Genomic DNA, 17965 nt, shown 5'->3' with positions numbered 1-17965 from the left:
TGTGTTTGGCGCAGCTCCGATCCAAGGATGTAAAAAAGGAGCCCGGACAGCGAACTTTGATCGACCAAAATAGAAAACAATATCATAAATTAAATGGATGACATTGATTATTGACATGATCGAGCATTTCTTGCATCAAACATCGGCCGAATTTTTTCCTCAATAAGGTGGACGTTTATGGTAACATAATTATCTGGTGAGAAGACTGATGACTTCAAATGTCAAGCGACTGACCCGTGTCTCGCAAAGTACAAGATGCAAAGTAACCAGTATTCGTCCATGAATGAATGTCTTTGATATTGAAAGCGCTCCTTTCAATTTCAAAATCATCATATACATGCATTTGCTCTCTACGAAAACGAAGAACTTCCAGTCCGCACAATCCGAAGTTCTTCTTCTATTTTGTTTCTTCGATTGGCACACCATTCATCCCCACTTGCCCAAGCGCTCCACTACTCCACTTTTTACCATGTGCCCAACGGCAAATGGCCCAATAATAGTACACAACAACACCGCCCATATGGAAACTTTGAATAGACGCTCGTCTAATACACTAGGGTAAGCAATATTTGCTATCAAGAGCCCTATCTCTCCGCGGGAAACCATAGAGAATCCGAGAATCATTAACGGGAGAAGCTTCACGTCTTTCTGATTGCGCGTATCGGGCTTAAACTCTGGGCTAACCAGGTTTGCATTTTCGTGCACCGTCATCGGAACTAATTCCCTTGTGGAATTGAATTCACCCAAAGAATTTGGCCCCACGACGATCTCCAGAGCTGCTTCATCCATCAAGTTCTCTTTCGGTCTTAAATTCCAAACCAAAACCGAAATCCCTGACAGCCATTTGGCAACGGTCATCAAAACTGTCAGCACAAGCCCCATCCACAAGGTCTCTCCATCAAACATTGTTCGAATAGGTATCGCGAACCCAATCGTCGCAAAAAAAAGCGGTGCAAACACATATTCTTGAATCGGCCGAATGTGCCGCTCAAATATGTGTGACGGGGCACAATGTGGTTCTGCTCCTGTCTTTTGCGTGAGACCGGATTCAATTGCTCGGAGTGATATCCCGGCCAAGAATGTCCCTAGGAGATGTGACGTGCCACTGTAGGACGATATTGCGATGAATGCAACGAGTAAAATGAACAATGCTACGACGCTCCAGTATTGGTGGCCTCGGCTGCTCAATGACATACGGGCCAAAAGTGCTGGTAAGATGAGCAAGCCTACTTTAACAAGTACGTAGGTTACCAGGAGCAACCCAGCTGATGCGAGTATCGGACGACCAATTTGCCATCCTATGGCATTTGCGCCGTGGTGGGCATCTTGTGCAAGTCCGTGGACGACCTGTATGCATACTGATATTAGCACGTGCATAACCGATTCATTGTAAAACAGAACCTTTGATGGTACCTGCGATATCACCAACCCAACCACATCGTCAAACATAGCAGCGCTGATTAGCACAGTCCCAACCCTTGTCTTAGTTAATCCTGCATCCTCCAGAATGCTGAAAGTAGTTCCAAGGGAGGTGGCACTCAAAGCCGCACCAGCAGTGAACCCCTGCAAGAATGTAGAACTGAACCCAAAGTGAAAGAAAAGGATACATGTTACGATCGGCAAACATATGCCTGTAGTGCCAACTAACAGGGATAGCCCAATGTTGCGCTTGGCTTGTTTCAGGTTCGTTCCCAGTCCACCTTGAAAGTGACACCATGGTGAATAACTTATTGATACCAACTCAAAAGCAAACCAACAATGACGATATCCGTACCTTCAAACACAATGGAAAGAAGCCCCAAATACCCTAATGCAGCAAAGGTCTCCTGAAGCCCAACACCAAGCAAATCCAGTAGCGGGGTGCCAAACACTAGGCCGATGGCAATCTCTCCCACTAGCCCGGCACGCAATGCAATCGTGAAGAGCGTGCGAGCAAAATTGAGAAGAACGAGGAAACCGAGCAGGATAAGGATCGTCGAGACTGGTACTTCTTGGAAAAGAAAGGCAGCTGCGGACATCACTACACGTCAGCGCAGTGACTCCTCTACTTTTATTATATGCACATGCTGTGTGCAGGTGCTTGTTCGTTGGTTCGTCGGCTTTGTGGATGTGCAGCAATGAAGGCCTCTAGCCGTCTGGCACCAGCGGTCGCAAATCGGGGTTGGCATACCACTTTTAAAGTTTAAAACCTTAAATGTGCCATGACTGGGCCAAAGACAACATGACTGTGCCACTAGCCGAATTGGTCTTCACCTAATCAACACAGTTTAGTTGGGCGTAGAAGAAGCCTCATGGGAAGTGCTCAATCACTGTTCACTTGGAAGCAATGCAATTCCCATACCGCCAGAGCGAGCCAAGTGAGGCGTGGCTCCCCGGCACCCGCAGTTGAACCGTGGCAACCACGAACTGGTAATGAGCCACTTATGTGCAATGGAAGACACGGCGAACGTAGGAAGACCATTATTCATAGCGAACAGCAAAGTGCGAATTTGGGCAGTAATTACTGAGGCCCACCACTGACTTCACGCATTTTTCAATTGATGCGTATTTCAATTCCCAAGAATATGTCAATCTGTAAAGTCATTGTGTGGTCGAGTGGTATATGTGGATCAGTCACACAAGGGCTCAAGGAATTGGTCCTTTTATAAAAGGACGCCGTCATGAACAAGTGCCCTACAATATTGCACGATGCCCGTAGCAATCACCCTTGTTGATTCTCATCTGACGGTGTCCCTTACGATGCTGCAGAAATTCTTGTGTGGGCGTTTTACTGATCTCACCGTTCCGCTCTCGGAGATCGACTCTGTTAGGGTAGATGCTAATGTCTCCGTGCCTTGGTATACCACCAGGTATGGGGTTGTTATACCTCACGGTCTTATAGCAGGTTGGTAGGCATTTTGTTCAGGTAGCGGCCTCTGAAGTTAACACCATCATTCTATGCATATTTGAAAAAAGGAACGTTTTATCATTGGAGGACAAAGCCAGATTTCATCTACACCAATGACCCAGCGCGCACCATCCAGATCATGTTGAACGCCAGTGGGCCGTATGGGAAGCTGGTTTTGGAGGTGGAGGAAGGCAAGGATCCCTCTGATGTAGTTGCTGATATTTCGAGAGCAATCGGAAATTAGTGCATATGACAACTTGGGGCTTTCTGGCATTGAAAGGTGGTCTTGTATCTAGGGCTATGTTCAAACTGAGTGCCTCTATTGTGTCAAAATCTAGTTTAATCACGATTCTGGCTCAGGATGCATGGTTTTGGCTGCAAAACACCGAAATTGGACAGCTTGCCCTAAGGTAAACTCTCCTGTGGTGAGGGCACATCTGCATCCAGGATTGTGTCAGATGTGCGAGCTTTTGATATAGTATCCAGTCATTACGTAAGGGAATGGAGTGGCCAACTATTTTCCGATGAGATGGGGACAGCAAATGGACATCATCCTCGTCGCCAAAATCAGGGTCAAGGAAATATGGCCGGAGCCCAGCAGGTAAATGGTTTTTCCTTTGCTGGACTTCCCAGGGCAATTAACTCATATTATATACCTAAAAGCATCAAACCGCGATAAGAGACGTACGAGATTGTACACTCGCGCAACTCTTTGGTGAGGACAATGATAAGTTGTTCACCGAAAAGCGCTTGAAAGGCATTTTCGGTGAAACAACAAAACATCAGCAGATTATCCTTTCAGTACCGATTTACCAAAGACGATACTGTTGGACTCCACAGATGGTAACACGGCTTCTTAGCGATGTGCACGATGCATGCAAAGAACGTGCGCCATATCATCCTCTCGGTACAATTGTGTTGGCTCCTCAGCAGAACAGCAAACGAGTACTTGATATAGTGGATGGTCAACAACGCCTAACTACTATGATATTGCTCCTTTCCGTCTTCCGGCATTTCGCACCACCGAACCAGAAGCAAGTTTATACCAAATGGATAAAGAGTGCGGTTCCGAAAGATTACTTCACGTATCGGTTAAATCTTGCTGCGCCGTATCACCAAGCTTTCTGCGACCATTTCCTTGACCCGGCAGACTTAGAGGAGCACTTAGACAAAGATTATGAACTCGCTGTTCCGGATCGAGATGCTCGTCCTGTTGTCGAGTTACTCAGCGAAAACGTGCGCGAGTTGGCGGGCATTCTAGAGAACATGGAACGGGAAAGCAGGTTAGTGCTGAAGCATCAGCAGCATTGGACGGTTGCTGAACAGGCCACATCGCCATCAGGGAGAAACTAGCACACTATTTTTATAAGCGGTGTCGCTTTCTCGTTATTTATACTCATGACGTGGACTCAGCATACCGCATTTTCACTTCTTTAAACGTGCCCGGTGTACCTTTAACGCCAGTGGATTATCTCAAAGCCGTCACCTTTGGAAAGCTAAAGGCTTCTGTCGGAGATGGATATGAATTGAAAGTTGGGCAGTGGGTTAAAGCCGAGAAACAACTTGGCAATACAGCAGTATGTGCACTTTTTACCTGAAGCAGAGGGGCGGCATAGTTATAACTCTTAGTTTGCAGAATTTCAGCGAACTTCTTGACCATCTATACCGCATCGAAATGGCTGGTACTGCACAGAAGTCGAGCTTTCTGTTAAGTTTCTCTGCCTCATTAGGGAACACAAATTCACCTTATCACCGTTACATGTTCGATACATTGACCCCCGGAATCCTGATCGACAAGATCAAGACGCACTCAGTCTTATGGCGTTCCATCATGGAACCTAGTCGTACTGCCTTGGATTGGGCCCAGGTTCGAGAAAATAAGTCGCGCATTCATCTCAAAACGACTTTCGATATTGGCTTGCTTTGGCGCACGTGGCTTACTGTAGCCTTGGCGGCCGGAAAGTTCAATATTAAGCTTCTCCAACAGGAGGAGTTTTGGAATAGACTAGAGAAACTGATAGCAGTCCTGTTTGTGGGCTACAAGCAACCCCGCAAAGGAGTGGATTCACTAAAGGAAAAACTGATCATCCGATTTTATGACATTCTGAAGGTAATGGTAATATAAGTCAGTCACTAGTTTCTTTTGTTTAATATTCAATGTTCCTCAGGACATAGCGACCGCTCGTAGTGATGAGATGGTCTGTACGGCGCTCGAACCTAGGCCTCAAGAAATTAAAGTTTTCCTTACGCGCATTAATGGCAATCTATATGGCGGAGCAGGCATCTTCGCTACACAATATATACTTCGTCGAATTAATGCGGAGATGTCTTCCACTAAAGTGGCATATGATTGGGAGAAGGTTCAGATCGAACACATCTATCCTCAAAACCCCGGACGTGCGTGGGACAAAATCGACTTTCAAGGGAATACAAATCGTCTCGGCAACCTATGCTTGCTTCCCGCTTCTACGAACATTCAGTGCTCGAACGCCCCATGGGCGACTAAGAAGGATATCTATACTGAAAATCGGAAAGGGGAGATGGTCCCCTTCGCGCTCACTACCATGACACTTGTGAAAGCCGATCAACAGTGGACTTGTTTGGAATTCGAGAAACGCCATGCGAAGCTGTTGAAGTACATAGCCGAAATCTACAAGGTAAACCCTCCAGCAACCATTGGAAGACGTCCGAGAAACGCTGGTGCCAGCAACTCTGAGGAGATTGAGGAAGATGAAGATGAGGAAGATGAAGAAGACGAGGAACGATTGAATCGCACTCTGCCAAATGATTTGGCGAATATGACGGCAGACGACAAGTATGTGCCGGAGGAGTATAGCTTCAATGAAGCAGATGATGGAGAGGACGATGGAAAGGATACGGACTCCAAGAAACGCGTGTGCGCAGCACGCGAGTCAGATAAGAAGATCAAGAAGAAACAGAAGGTTGCTTCACATCGTGCTCCAGCAACATTGGCAACGCAACAGCTACTGTGTAACAAAGTGTGCGGTCAGTGCATAGCAATTCTTAGTTCAGTTTTCCCTTTTGAGATTCACTTCTTACTCCATTAATCGAACAGGTGACCGACAACCTTGTAGCCGAGAGGCAAAGCCTGGCAGAAAGTCGTGCATGCAGTGCCATCATGTATTTGTCAGTGGCCCTCGTACAGACCAGCCTTGTCCGACACGCACATACTCCGGCCGCAAATATTGCAGTGTGCACAAACTGTGAGGCCGCAAATGAGTTAAAAAGGCGACAAATGTCGAGGGTACTTGTAGATGGACACTGGTGGGAAGTACGCTATACCATAACCTCCGCTCCACTTAAATAACATGACTGGCACGCTTTACCTAGCGGGTAGTTCAGGTCTCGGATTGATGAACCATCTGCAACAGGTCCTCTGAAAACTGATCTACGACTGACGACTTCTGGCGGGTCTCAGAACGCCTGCATGCACACGAAGTCCTCTTGATCAAGTTTGCTGCATCCGATTGCGCAACTGCACGTGAAAGCAGTGTGGACAGCTTTAACCTGGCGGCTGTCTCGTGAGTACCTCATCTCTCTTGGACATTCTCGGGAGCACTCTAACCCCAAAGACCCAGATTTCGGTAGTCCCTTCTTAGCAGTTCTCGTTCGCAAGCTTAGTGTAGCAGTTGAGTCAGTATCCAAAAATCTTTTCCATAGGTAGAGAGAACACAAGGGTTCTGGCAGTTTATTTATCAAAGGACAATATTCCGAACCCGCCTTCACTTCTAAACGTCTTGCCTGGGTAAGATATGATCCATCCAAAAGGGATTTGTGCGCAACGGCCGTAGCTAGACATAAAAGCCCTTTCCAAAAGAGTCAGTTCGCAGGTTTTACTTTACTTCACCCGTTCCCCTATAGCCTCGTATTAGTTACACTTGTGGAAGTTATTCCATCTCATATTCTGAAAAGCACCATGAGAGCTACCCTAACGTGAAGTAGAATAGTCTATTGTGTCCATTTGTCTATATCTATTTGTCTTTCTTGGATACCTTTCCTTGCCGGTCACCACCTTGAATCCTTCCCAATCATAATATGTCTACATGACTAATCATCCACTTCAAAGCCGTCATTCAATATCCTTGACGTCTTGCTTTCAATGCAACTATCTACCGCTTGTGAAGTTACTTTGAGGTCCTCTCCGCTCTGATGCAAAGAAGTGGATCGAAGAGATAGGTGATTGATGCATTCTGGTGTGAAATCTGCACGCTCCCTGCCCTTGACTACTCCGTACATCCACAGACCTATCGAGTGACCAACCAAGAGGCAGAGAAGCACATCAGTTGGAAGAGCCAAGTGTTACAAGGCGCGCGATATGAAATCTGCCAAGAACTAACTTGCAATCACAGCGGGTGCGGTGGCAAGTGATCTAAAGCAGAATAGGTATGTCTGGCCATTCATGCCTTCTGGTGTACGGGCTATCACTGTCCAAAGCAGAACGGAGCTCTGGATGAGAAATGATGGACCGGCGGAGGCCCACGCAGCCCGGCGGGTTTTCTTCACCTGAAAGGAACCTGCGAGTTTCAATACACTAGGTCGGGGACTTTCTAATCCATGCATTCGTAATTGCTTTCGTCCGTCTACATTACCAGCCGAATCACGTTAAGAACTTTCCTTCCGTCACCGGAAATCACATTGTTGCCCGCATTGGTGGTCGCGTGCCTAACATTGCCGCCAACCACAAGAGCTGCAATAAGAGCAAGTACTACCATCAGATCGTTATCTGCTCACCAGAACAGTCGCTGTTCACCAAAAACAAGGGAAAATATGCATACCCTGCTTGTGAAGATTATCCGCTTCACCTAATGCCACTAGTATTCTTGTGAACGATCTCGAGCACAGGAAATGGAGTACGATAAGGCACAGAAATGTTCCAGAATTAAACAAGGTGTGAAAAAGGAACACCTTCCCTGCATCATGGAGCTGCATATATACCGCCCATCCCGTAACGATGCCGATGTTATATGTAATAGAAGCGCCGAGTAGGAGAAAACAATGGCGTTCCAGATGTGTACCGGCGGTGTTGATTGATGATTTGACGTCCGACCCAATACTCTGCAACTCGATGAATCTGCGTACGGGGGCCAGCCAGCCGTTTGCAACCACCACCTGTTGAACAATATGTATTAATAACATTTTCGTTTCGCACCCAGGCTTTGAAACAGCGGATCATTCCTGAAAGATATTGGTGAACTGAATGCTTAACCACCAGCATATTACTCCAGCTGCTGGTGGCACTTGGAAAAGATAGCAAAGGTACGATGCAGTATAACCTCGAACGCAGAGTTAAACAAAGTGTGAGCACGATTCAGTACGGTGGATGCCAGAGCATGGAGAGCTACTTACCTATCGATACGAGGAGGCAGGCAATAACTGGCTTAGCAGGCATTGTCTTCAACCAATTCTTGTGGGCACGGGTATTCAGTACGACTGCAAATATCCCGAGTAAGATGCCAGCTCCGTATATCATAATATTGAAACCATAAAGGCTGAGACGGCCGATGTTTGAGACGCATTTCCCGGTAATATACCAGTCATCCTCAAGCGAATACGGGCCGATATTTCTTATGTCCAGCTGCGGGCAGTCCATGGTGACCGTGAACAGACAGTGCACTTCGCCATAAAGAAGGGAAGTGAACCTGGCTCTAGGATGGGCAAAAGAACAGGACATGAGGTAAAAGACAACATGCCCTGCATACCAAAGCAAACGGCAATTACCATGTGAGCCTATAAACGCCTTCAAGTTAGCCCCAACGCTGAGCTCCGATTACCAGCCGCTCTAAAACTTCGCAGGTTATCGAGTCAAAACCCCTTCTGGAACTATATCAGGATCCCTAGGCTGCATCGACGAAAATAGCTTTTTGAGTGTGCACTGGATCCCCGTACATTGCGATCCTTGGGGTATGCCATCATAAATGACCGTATCCAGCGCACATTGCCCGAAACATAAAAAACCACGAAAAATGTATTTTTCCAACTAACATCAGCAATGCTGCGCTTAACTAGTCCAAAGTCAAGCGACTTGGTCTTAATCACAGTCTCATTGCCCAACCCAAGTCGGGCATAATTGGTCCTCTTTAAACTTCAAGCAGCAGTAGTCCCATCGGTTGGTCTTTAATGATGATACCTTGTCGACCAAACTGTCACGCAATGCTTACGAAGAGCATAAACCGACATATGGATATCGAAGTGTGAGGGGACACAGTAACATGAACACGACGAGTATGATAGGACTGTACGTCGTGTATGATAGGACTGTACATGAGTCTACTTGTTCTAATAACTACGGCATGGTGGGTCATTTATCATGGGAAGCTACTTTCCTAGCACATCAGCACTAGAAATATCCTTCCCTCCTTTGGTTTCGACGTCCGCACGATTTATCGAGCCGCCGCCTTGACCAGGAGCTGAACTGGTCCGTCCAGTAGAATCTTCTCCCCGCAGGCAACCTGCTTGTTTCATTCTACGCAGCCAGTCTTGAACTTGTTCCTCAGAGGTGGCTTGGACGAGAAGCGTAATACCAGGAGCGACAATCTCAAAGCAGTTCTTAACTCCCTTAACATTTGCCTTCGTTGCCTGCACTTTGCTGATGTCTACGCAATAGCTCCGCCCACCTTCCTTGTCGGATGCTACCGGCCGAAGTGCTAACCGAGCTACCGGTACTAGAGTAAAGATCAGCTCATACCGCTCCCATCGGGAGATCCACGACGACGTGATTTTCACAGGAAATTCGGAAATATCTCCACGAAGCATCTGAGATGCTAAGGGGGATGGAATCTTTGTGCTGCTGTTTGCAGACATTGGCAGTTGAGAAGCACTCTTGAATGCTTCCCCAGCTCCCACTGCATTTTGCCGCATAAGCTTTGGTGTACTGGGAAGGCTGGCAATCTCATCAGCAGGATCGTTAGTGAGTTGACTGAGAATGACCCGTCCAATGAGAAGAGCCCAGGTGGTCGTTGTCACGAAAAGAACACCGAAGGTGATAATAAAGAAGACCAGCGTTGTGGCAGCGCCCGCGGAATATGACACGACGATAATAAGCGTGCACCAAATTAGTAGCTACAATATTTTGAGAAGGATGAAGGTCGTAAGCCAAAAAATCAGCAACAATCTCGGAAACGGATGGCATTACCGAATACACCGTTAAAGCAATGAACTAGCGCCGATCAATGCAGTGCGTTTTAGTTATTGGCCGCTTGATTGCACCTTTACTCGCTAAATACCTTGGATTCCGAGTATCTAGATGGTACATTCCGCGTCACTGCAGCTAAATAAGTTGCAGCCAAAAGTAAAAGCCCATTGTATCTGGCGGCAAGTAAGTAAGCAGGGAATGCAGAGATCAAGTGCTTGTAATGCCTATCCTCACCCAAAAATCACTCCGTTGAACACGTCAGATTGCTCCGGGGAAACGCAAACGTACGTGAATGTTCCTGCGAATCCGAAAAACAACCGATCAGGTTCCAACATCTCCTGGTAGGTTTAATTTGCCAAGTAGACCCCACCTTTTTCCTTGTTCGCTACCATCAAAGGGGACAACGGCGAATAGATACTCCACACAAGCAGGATAATCTGTTTGCTTTGGATTAGTGAAGCACTTGAGTAAGAATGCACTCCCTACGTACAGATTCTCCAATGGAAAACGCTCCTGCCAGGCGGAGGATTTGAAGGAACCTAATGGGGGCGGCAAGTCGCTGCAGGAGGGGTTATCGAATTGTGCTCTATCAGTAACTCGCAAGAGAACGGTGAACTCTACCTCATTTGCAAAGACTTTCCAAATACGGAATGCCTATTGAGCAGGCATTCAAAACCAATCAGTCTTCTATTAACGACCGTTCTCCCACGGCAAGTATGGAACACTGACCTTCCCAATGAGGCATCCCATGACAATTGCAAAAGAAATCCCATAAAGCCACGGTCTTGCCATGCATTTGACGGTAGTCTGCTCTCCGATGAGGGTGAAAACAGCCCCGTAACTCAGCTGCATACCCAGACCCATAATAATCATGAACTCGGGGCTGAGAGCTAACGTTCAAGCACTCATTTAAATGCGTGATTCCCGACCTCATGGCATGAGCGACGTAGCATACCTTTGACTTCTTTACGCCGACGCCAAAGGAATACGATAACGAGTGATGCGAAGTTGATGGCCATCATTGCACCATATAGGATCATGATAATGACGGAAACTGCATGTCCGTATTCAAACCAGTCCGGGACAAGCACTACGGGGCAAAATGAAACCGTAAGCAACAAAAGATGAGGGAGCTGGCTTGACAACGTTATGCAAATTACAAACCAGGCCGATCTGCTGGTACTACAGGGGTACCGCTCGCAAAAATGACTGTGTTATTGTTGCGCTGAACGTTGTATGTTTCGTCGACTGTCTCGCCTATCTTCGTCAAATCTCCTTGATGGAAATTGAGGACCTTGTAGCTCCCAATCCGATCAAAATTGGTGTTGAAATGAATTGGTCCTGTAAGACCGGTCAACCCGTCAACTGGCTTCAGCAGAACCGTCAAGTCGCGAGGAAATTTGCCTTGAGCAATGTCGTTCCAAGTGGAATTCGAGGTATTTTGGTACTGCATGAATAGGTGATTCAGGAGGTGTCCCTGCATGCAATTCCTTCCAACGATTACACTGACCTTTGTAAGCCCGTCTAGCATGATTGACAAACAGTCCACAAAGAACTATGATGCAGAAGGAGATTAAGCAATGGCGGCAATTTTGGGGCACGTATGTCAAAGTGCGCTTTATACCGCAGAATATTGGCCCATGGAATTGTGGTAAGTTGACGAGTATGAGGCAGAGAAATTGTCGAATCGGGATCCCTGACCCTCGACTGGAGAATAATGAACAATTTCTTTCAATATTCCGGTATACGTGTCGAAGACCATGCAGCCATACCAGGTGTACTAATGAGCAATCCACTTAGACTTGCAAGGTCATCAGCACTGCTTGCTCCGGTCGCAATTCTGCTCCGTATGGCGTCAATGGCCGATATAGCATTTTCTGTTGCGATCCACACGTAGTTTGGTCCAAATAAGCCATGACGCCTACATGATTGGCCTTTTTAGTTATACTTACATCCAACAGGACGAGGATTGCGTGGTCACTAAGATGGCTACCTGGCAATTGGGACTATATCGACAAGTTCCGCATAGACCCCAGTCCAGACGATGATTCTCGCATCGGACGCTTTCAAGGCTTTTACCGCATCTTCGTAGTCATCGGCGTTGACATACGGTTGATTAGTCAATACAGTTATATCAGTTGCCGCTGCGTGAGCCCGTAGGTTCGTCATAATGCCTTTGCCGTAAGCGGTATCCTGGTAAATCAGGCCGAGTTTCTTCCAGCCAAAGGTATCGACGATCTGACCAAGTACAAAACCTTGGACACTGTCAGGAGGGATTGTTCTGTACAAAGTTTAGCTAAAATCGAGTATCTATCTTTAAAGAGCTTGCATATCGCAGTTACCTGAAAAAGTAACGATATTGTTTCAATGACAAGTCTTCTGAAGTTGCGGACCCCGAACACTGCAGAATCTCCCTATCTGCCAACTCCAGGGCGATAGGCTGCGTGACTCCGGAGCCCATCTCACCTGGGTGGTGGGTAAGCTGGTTAATCAGAATGTGAAGATTGTTACCTCGGAAGATGCAGTACTAACCAATGACACCCAGTAGCCCTTGGGATGCAAATTGCCTCGCATATGACTTTGCAACTGCCGGCGTAAATTGGGAGTCGGCATAGACAATGGATACGTTCACGTTGAGTGGGTTAAAAACTCGGGTATTGTAGTCAGAAAGCGCGAGATCTAACGCAAGCTGAATGTCGGCGGAAAGATCCGCGAGGCCAGCATAGCTCAAGGGTAGAATGGAACCAAATTTCAGATCCACTAGACCATACGCTACGTCGAGTGTCAAGGATAACAGTGTTGCCAAAATGGCAACGTTCGCTCTTGCTGTCCGAACCATTGGTATGATAAAGTCCTCTCTCGCGCAGATGGGGGGATCGCCAGCATAGCCATCTGCTTTAACCGGATTTTCAGTATGGGGGATCCGGGGCCAAACATTTGCGTCTCGTCTTCCATCGCCTGAGGCTCACTTCAATGGGCGTCCATTGTACATCCTGGAGTTTGTGTTGCCATCACACAACAAAAAAAAAGAGGGTAGCGCGCTCATAGTTTACCACCCACACAGAGAATAAAGGTCAAACAAGGATCGAATAAAGAACACTACCCCAAAATCCCGACTATCTGGAATTGAGCTGGAACCGTTGGTAATGTCTCCGAGTTATTACGGCTTGTTTTCGATATCCCTTTCATGACGCCCCGTTGTCGGTACTCCATGTTATTACCAACCTCCTGGCTGTTCATCTCACGTGTGTATGTGTTATTTTTTTTTTTTTACGATTCTTCTGGATGTGTCTCCCATACGCTTATCTGTCTCCCTCTGAACAATAGGAATTGGATATCAGGTCCACTTTCAGAATGCTTTATTCCGCCACAAGTTTTGGTTGGATGTCTCAGCTCAGCAAAATAAGCAGTAGATATTCTTGGTTTCTGGAAGTGCATCTTTGTTTTGCACTTTGGATGACTGGTATTTGGATTCTGATCATTGACTATAACATTCGCCTATGCACGTTTGCGACAACAGATCGTACGCAATCTAAATAGTAAAAACACGCATGCGTATACCTGTGGTTAGAATACGCAAGGTCATATAACTGAGGGCGCACATGTTGAACAAACTTATTTATGGTCATAAATCGGGTCATTCATCCCGACCGCACATATTGTTGTCGAAGGTCATGCGATCCACAATGAGTGGTATATGGGGGACGATGTCTCTCGACGGGATGGAAAGGGACTCTTCAAATATCCGCACATGCCACGCAATCTCCCGTCTGATGAGGAAGCCAAGAGCGGTATCAGTCCAGCGCTGGCTATGCATGAGGGACTTCTAGCGTTTTGCTTGCAACTAGCACCACCACACACCCCTATGCCGTAAGATTTCCCGTTAATCTGTCCGATAAGTACCTTGAGACGCATTGCCTCCGCAGAGTGAACCAACTCTTATAGCCAAAATAACTTCTTTGAAATTATCGAACATAAAATCAGGGATGGTATGTTCTCCGTTACCATACCCCCAAATTCTATATTTCTACTAATGCAAAACTGATATTGCAAATGAAGTAGACGTTGCAAACAAATGCATTGCTTCCCTGGCAAATGCTGGGTATGTGCTCGAAAGCGGCCCAGTGTCTATACATTTAGTTTTTGGGGAGACCATATGGCCGGGAAGGGCTCAAAATGCAGCGACCATAATAGAAATCAAATACAGCCGCCATCATGCGACACGATCGTTCGCCAAAAGCTTCATTTCGCAAGCGAGGTTTACCGTTTGGAATGCCGACGCTAGTGTGCGCCCTAATCTTTGATTTCATCTCGCTCTTCGCATGACATTCCAGTTTGAGGTGTAACCCGGCAGTTACAGAGTAGGTGAAACAGATGGCTGGACAAAGTCCTACGGTACGCAGTAGCTAATCACAATGAGCCCTCAGATACTCTACAAACTCTCGTAATCTCGTGGCGTTTCTATCGAAATCCCTGGCCCATCTCGACTGTGAATGCCATTCGACTACGGTATGACTGTGCTCTTGAAAATAATGGATCGCGATATCGTCCACAAAACCAAAAAAAGTTGTGATGTACTCTATGATGCTGGGAGTTAGCAGGGCTCTTACAACACAAACAGAATGTAATCCACTCTGAGGTTTTACCTACATGCCGAAAACCTTCCTTGTTTCCCAGATGTACGGATTTGACTCGAACTCCTTCAGTTTGCTCTGTCCATCGAGATATCAAGCTTCCAATACGATCGCTGGATGCAGGAAACTAAAGATGTCATTGCCATGGTAAGCTTCCCTAATTGCGGGGATACGCGACAAACTCTCCTACCCGCAAAGGCCCAGCCAATGCTCCGCATCTCACATTGTCGTCGCGTGCGGAGCGAACGATATTGCCAGCGTTTTTATCGTATTGCCCCGGGAATTCTGTCCAGATTTTACCTTTCCAAACGGATCGGACCTGAATGTACACCAGTGCGGCTATATACGTTCGCAATATCATGCCGAGATAAACCAGCGTGGTCGCCAAGATTCCTGAAAGATGACACGAGGGCATTGTGCCATAGTAAGCTCAGACATAGCAAAATGCAAGCATAAAAACCGCACCAGTGCCAAGCCTTGCAGAAGCATAAAGTTGAGCAAGACAGAGGAGTGTTGTGAGTATGCCGAGGACATGGCCAGCCCGAACGGCAAGTCCGAATTCGGCAAGAGCGAGAAGAAAAACTATGGACTATATCGTTTATGAACAGGATAACGGATGAGCATGGTCTTTTCCGTCTGACGACTTCATTTTATAGTCCGCCTTACCATTTCACTGTCTTCCCCACCTCGTTCCCCATGAGATCTTGGCTTGTCAGAAAACGCGCGGGTCAACACCGGCCGGGGCAACAAAAAGCATACCTACGCATTTTATTTACAATGTGGTCGGCGTCGTCACCGTTTTACCAGTATTCAACGAGGCAATTTCAAGGATGTACCTCCCAAAACACTGACGTCTTGTGGATATGTCTTTTCTCTGTACTAGTAATCCTAGCCGTGATTTGCTTCAGTAGCGCTCCCTGTTCAATATCGCTCATGTGTTGAAAACGCATCGAATGGTTCGACATATGGTAGTTGACCTCGTTGGCAGTCCAATTGGAAAAAAGATCCTTTTAACATAGGGAACCTATTCGAAAGAAAGTTGCTTTCCGGCGTCCCAAAAGCCGATGCGTTTTCGTGTGCCCCGAGAATCGAACCTGGCAGACACTTCGACAAACCGAGCGCGTCGTCCGAAAACACTCCGCACACCTCAGAGCTCTTCAACCTGGAGTTCACCATTTTGTTTTTTCTTCATCTTCTAGTCATTGCGCGCGTCCATTGACCATCAAGCTTCTTATACTTGCTCTCTAAAGCTGGACCAACACGTCTATAGCCCCATCTTTGCCGTTGCGGGAATCCATATACGATCATGCCGCCCCCAAGCATCTCCAAGGACCTCCAGACAGGTCTCAACCCTATGAGCCCTCAGATAGCTCGCAGAGTCAGGGAAACTATGGAAACTCCACGGCGAAAGAGTACAGCTGGCCGGATTGCTGGAACTCCAACTCGCAGCTTTGCTGACCGTCTTCATGTTCACGGTCGCACACCGACCCGTCCTTCAGCTGGAGGTGCTTCACCGTCCGTCGCCCATACCCGCTCTCCGCGCAGCTATAATGCTACTGGATTAGGGCATTCACCACGATCGTCTGTTATAAGTGGGAGAAATGCAGAGAACTTTATTAAGCAGCGATTGGGCGTCGCGGCTGTCAGTCCGAGTGGTGGTGGCAAAAGGGGAAAAGCAAAAGAAAGGATGGTAGGTCTGAACACAGCTGTTTAAATAGAAGAGATGAACATCTCGTTTGATATAGAAATGGATTAGAGGATCACTGGATAGGCCTTGATTGTGCAATTCAGACAGCTAACCGCACAATTCTCCTTATGTAGTATGACCGATTTGTGCCAAGTCAAGACGCTATCGATCGAGCATCCTCACAGTTCAATATTCGAGACACCACAGATCGGCAAAAGCTGAAAACTTTGGATCCGGACACTTTAGCATACCAAGAGCAGGTCGCTAAAGCGTGCGGCGTGGCTCTAGATAAGCGCATTTTAGCGTTCAATGCAGAACCTCCAGCAGCCCAGCGGCAAGATTTTCGCACATCCTGGAGTAGACCACTCCGCAAACCCAACTCTACCGTTGCAGCAAGGCGCGTGAAATCGGAACCGGAGAAGGTTTTGGATGCTCCAGGGCTCTCTGACGATTTCTACTTGAATTTGATCGACTGGTCGGCGAACAATATGTTAGCAATCGCTCTTGACAATACCGTATATCTTTGGAACGGCAATACGGGTAAAACAGCGCCACTTTGCTCGGTAACCCGGGAGGATACATACGTGGCATCTCTACAATGGGCACCCGACGGAAGTCATTTGGCAGTGGGTCTGAGCGAGGGTGATATAGAAATATGGAGCCTCGAAAGTTTGAAAAAGATGCGAACCATGCGAGGAAGGGCTAGCAGGGTTGGTGTTCTTGCCTGGGATACCAATGTACTCTCCTCGGGCGCCCGCGATGGCAGTATTTGGAATCATGATGTGCGTTTGGCTAATCATCGGGTGGCCTCTTTGCTATCTCACGAGTCCGATGTCTGTGGGCTGAAGTGGAGGCCGGATGGACAGTTCCTGGCAAGTGGAGGAAATGACAATCAGGTTGTCATATGGGATGCTAGATCGAGTCTTCCTAAGTTCACAAAGGCAGAGCATACCGCTGCAGTAAAGGTAAGGAAGTCGCCTATTCTTAGAAAACTCATCACCGTACTGACTCCGCTTTATTCAAACCTAGGCGCTTGCATGGTGTCCATGGCAGTTGAACACTCTGGCGACAGGAGGAGGTTCCCACGACCGTACAGTTCACTTTTGGAACGTTTCCACCACTGGAAAAATTGCCTCGGTTGACACTGGGTCTCAAGTCACGTCCATCTTGTGGTCTCTGGAATATAAGGAATTTTTCACATCTCATGGATTTCCCAACAATCACCTTTCAATATGGAAATATCCGTCACTGACCAAGATTGGTGATTTGGAAGGCCATGATGCTCGTGTTCTTCACACAGCCTTAAGCCCTGATGGTCAAACGGTAGCGACCGGCGCAAGCGATGAGAACCTCAAGTTTTGGAAAATTTGGGAGGCCAAGAAAAAGGGCGGAAAGTGTGGAAAATCTGTTGGAGAGAAAGACGTTGAGGATGAGTTGGTTAATGCGTACAGGAGAATGGCGATCAGATGATATGCCCTTTAGCTCTAGAGTAGGAAGGCGACAGTTGAACTTTATTGTTGTATGATTGGAACGATCGAGTGGTATCTATTTGAACACACACATGTAAATAAATATTTGAACCATAACGTGAAGCAGGATGGAAT

The 17965-nt window shown here is 47.0% G+C and overlaps 6 protein-coding genes across 7 annotated transcripts; 2 read left to right on the top strand and 4 right to left on the bottom strand.

The window, feature by feature from the left end:
- Positions 1–272: 272 nt before the first annotated feature.
- On the bottom strand, positions 273–2138 carry SPPG_03060 (uncharacterized protein). Its single transcript, XM_016751345.1, has 3 exons — positions 1775–2138; positions 1414–1700; positions 273–1347 (listed from the first exon to the last, which is right to left on the bottom strand). The coding sequence occupies exons 1-3, from the start codon at positions 2016–2018 to the stop codon at positions 427–429; spliced, it is 1452 nt and encodes a 483-aa protein (XP_016610646.1). The 5' UTR covers positions 2019–2138; the 3' UTR covers positions 273–426.
- A 537-nt stretch (positions 2139–2675) lies between these two features.
- SPPG_03059 (uncharacterized protein) lies at positions 2676–6842 on the top strand. The gene is made up of 8 exons (XM_016751344.1): positions 2676–2884; positions 2956–3488; positions 3551–4170; positions 4230–4464; positions 4524–4997; positions 5056–5893; positions 5964–6429; positions 6487–6842. The coding sequence occupies exons 2-7, from the start codon at positions 3417–3419 to the stop codon at positions 6113–6115; spliced, it is 2391 nt and encodes a 796-aa protein (XP_016610645.1). The 5' UTR covers positions 2676–2884; positions 2956–3416; the 3' UTR covers positions 6116–6429; positions 6487–6842.
- Positions 6791–8106, bottom strand: SPPG_03058 (uncharacterized protein). The gene is made up of 4 exons (XM_016751343.1): positions 7684–8106; positions 7498–7613; positions 7246–7411; positions 6791–7152 (listed from the first exon to the last, which is right to left on the bottom strand). Exons 1-4 carry the CDS (start codon positions 8042–8044, stop codon positions 6956–6958), a joined length of 840 nt encoding a protein of 279 aa, XP_016610644.1. The 5' UTR covers positions 8045–8106; the 3' UTR covers positions 6791–6955.
- Positions 8107–9124: 1018 nt separating this feature from the next.
- Positions 9125–13215, bottom strand: SPPG_03057 (uncharacterized protein). The gene is made up of 17 exons (XM_016751342.1): positions 13144–13215; positions 12573–13033; positions 12383–12506; positions 12034–12321; positions 11813–11961; positions 11665–11747; positions 11551–11595; positions 11205–11487; positions 10996–11130; positions 10770–10930; positions 10662–10694; positions 10531–10599; positions 10411–10477; positions 10275–10338; positions 10132–10213; positions 10041–10064; positions 9125–9967 (listed from the first exon to the last, which is right to left on the bottom strand). Exons 2-17 carry the CDS (start codon positions 12877–12879, stop codon positions 9224–9226), a joined length of 2658 nt encoding a protein of 885 aa, XP_016610643.1. The 5' UTR covers positions 12880–13033; positions 13144–13215; the 3' UTR covers positions 9125–9223.
- A 790-nt stretch (positions 13216–14005) lies between these two features.
- On the bottom strand, positions 14006–15761 carry SPPG_09080 (the record flags this gene model as incomplete). Of its 2 annotated transcripts, none has more annotated exons than XM_016757234.1 (6): positions 14006–14619; positions 14687–14801; positions 14865–15067; positions 15140–15263; positions 15341–15433; positions 15511–15761. In XM_016757234.1, 6 exons carry the CDS (start codon positions 15637–15639, stop codon positions 14447–14449), a joined length of 837 nt encoding a protein of 278 aa, XP_016610642.1. The 2 variants fall into 2 exon arrangements, with proteins under 2 accessions (XP_016610642.1, XP_016610641.1); XM_016757235.1 differs by having other exon boundaries at positions 14545–14619; positions 14691–14801; positions 15511–15639.
- Positions 15762–15832: 71 nt separating this feature from the next.
- On the top strand, positions 15833–17965 carry SPPG_03056 (uncharacterized protein). The gene is made up of 3 exons (XM_016751341.1): positions 15833–16364; positions 16496–17326; positions 17391–17965. The coding sequence occupies exons 1-3, from the start codon at positions 15981–15983 to the stop codon at positions 17829–17831; spliced, it is 1656 nt and encodes a 551-aa protein (XP_016610640.1). The 5' UTR covers positions 15833–15980; the 3' UTR covers positions 17832–17965.

This window comes from Spizellomyces punctatus, assembly GCF_000182565.1.
Source record: "Spizellomyces punctatus DAOM BR117 chromosome Unknown supercont1.4, whole genome shotgun sequence".
Taxonomy (NCBI): Eukaryota; Fungi; Chytridiomycota; class Chytridiomycetes; order Spizellomycetales; family Spizellomycetaceae; genus Spizellomyces; species Spizellomyces punctatus.
This window is presented reverse-complemented; position numbering and strand designations above follow the sequence as displayed.

What these genes read in the sequence shown, in the direction of transcription:
- SPPG_03057 (XM_016751342.1), bottom strand. Translation starts at nt 12,879, where the DNA reads ATGGTTCGGACAGCAAGAGCGAACGTTGCCATTTTGGCAACACTGTTA. An exon ending in CGTTTTCCATTGGAGAATCT is followed by an intron (nt 10,478 to 10,530) that starts GTACGTAGGGAG and finishes CAAAGCAAACAG; the next exon opens with ATTATCCTGCTTGTGTGGAG. An exon ending in TTGCTTTAACGGTGTATTCG is followed by an intron (nt 9,968 to 10,040) that starts GTAATGCCATCC and finishes AAAATATTGTAG; the next exon opens with CTACTAATTTGGTGCACGCT.
- SPPG_03059 (XM_016751344.1), top strand. Translation starts at nt 3,417, where the DNA reads ATGGGGACAGCAAATGGACATCATCCTCGTCGCCAAAATCAGGGTCAA. An exon ending in ATATGGCCGGAGCCCAGCAG is followed by an intron (nt 3,489 to 3,550) that starts GTAAATGGTTTT and finishes TATACCTAAAAG; the next exon opens with CATCAAACCGCGATAAGAGA. An exon ending in AACATGGAACGGGAAAGCAG is followed by an intron (nt 4,171 to 4,229) that starts GTTAGTGCTGAA and finishes CATCGCCATCAG; the next exon opens with GGAGAAACTAGCACACTATT.
- SPPG_03058 (XM_016751343.1), bottom strand. Translation starts at nt 8,044, where the DNA reads ATGTTATTAATACATATTGTTCAACAGGTGGTGGTTGCAAACGGCTGG. An exon ending in GGATAATCTTCACAAGCAGG is followed by an intron (nt 7,614 to 7,683) that starts GTATGCATATTT and finishes ATCTGATGGTAG; the next exon opens with TACTTGCTCTTATTGCAGCT. An exon ending in CGCACCCGCTGTGATTGCAA is followed by an intron (nt 7,153 to 7,245) that starts GTTAGTTCTTGG and finishes GTCACTCGATAG; the next exon opens with GTCTGTGGATGTACGGAGTA.
- SPPG_03056 (XM_016751341.1), top strand. Translation starts at nt 15,981, where the DNA reads ATGCCGCCCCCAAGCATCTCCAAGGACCTCCAGACAGGTCTCAACCCT. An exon ending in GAAAAGCAAAAGAAAGGATG is followed by an intron (nt 16,365 to 16,495) that starts GTAGGTCTGAAC and finishes CTCCTTATGTAG; the next exon opens with TATGACCGATTTGTGCCAAG. An exon ending in AGCATACCGCTGCAGTAAAG is followed by an intron (nt 17,327 to 17,390) that starts GTAAGGAAGTCG and finishes ATTCAAACCTAG; the next exon opens with GCGCTTGCATGGTGTCCATG.
- SPPG_03060 (XM_016751345.1), bottom strand. Translation starts at nt 2,018, where the DNA reads ATGTCCGCAGCTGCCTTTCTTTTCCAAGAAGTACCAGTCTCGACGATC. An exon ending in TCTTTCCATTGTGTTTGAAG is followed by an intron (nt 1,701 to 1,774) that starts GTACGGATATCG and finishes GTCACTTTCAAG; the next exon opens with GTGGACTGGGAACGAACCTG. An exon ending in TTGGGTTGGTGATATCGCAG is followed by an intron (nt 1,348 to 1,413) that starts GTACCATCAAAG and finishes GTATGCATACAG; the next exon opens with GTCGTCCACGGACTTGCACA.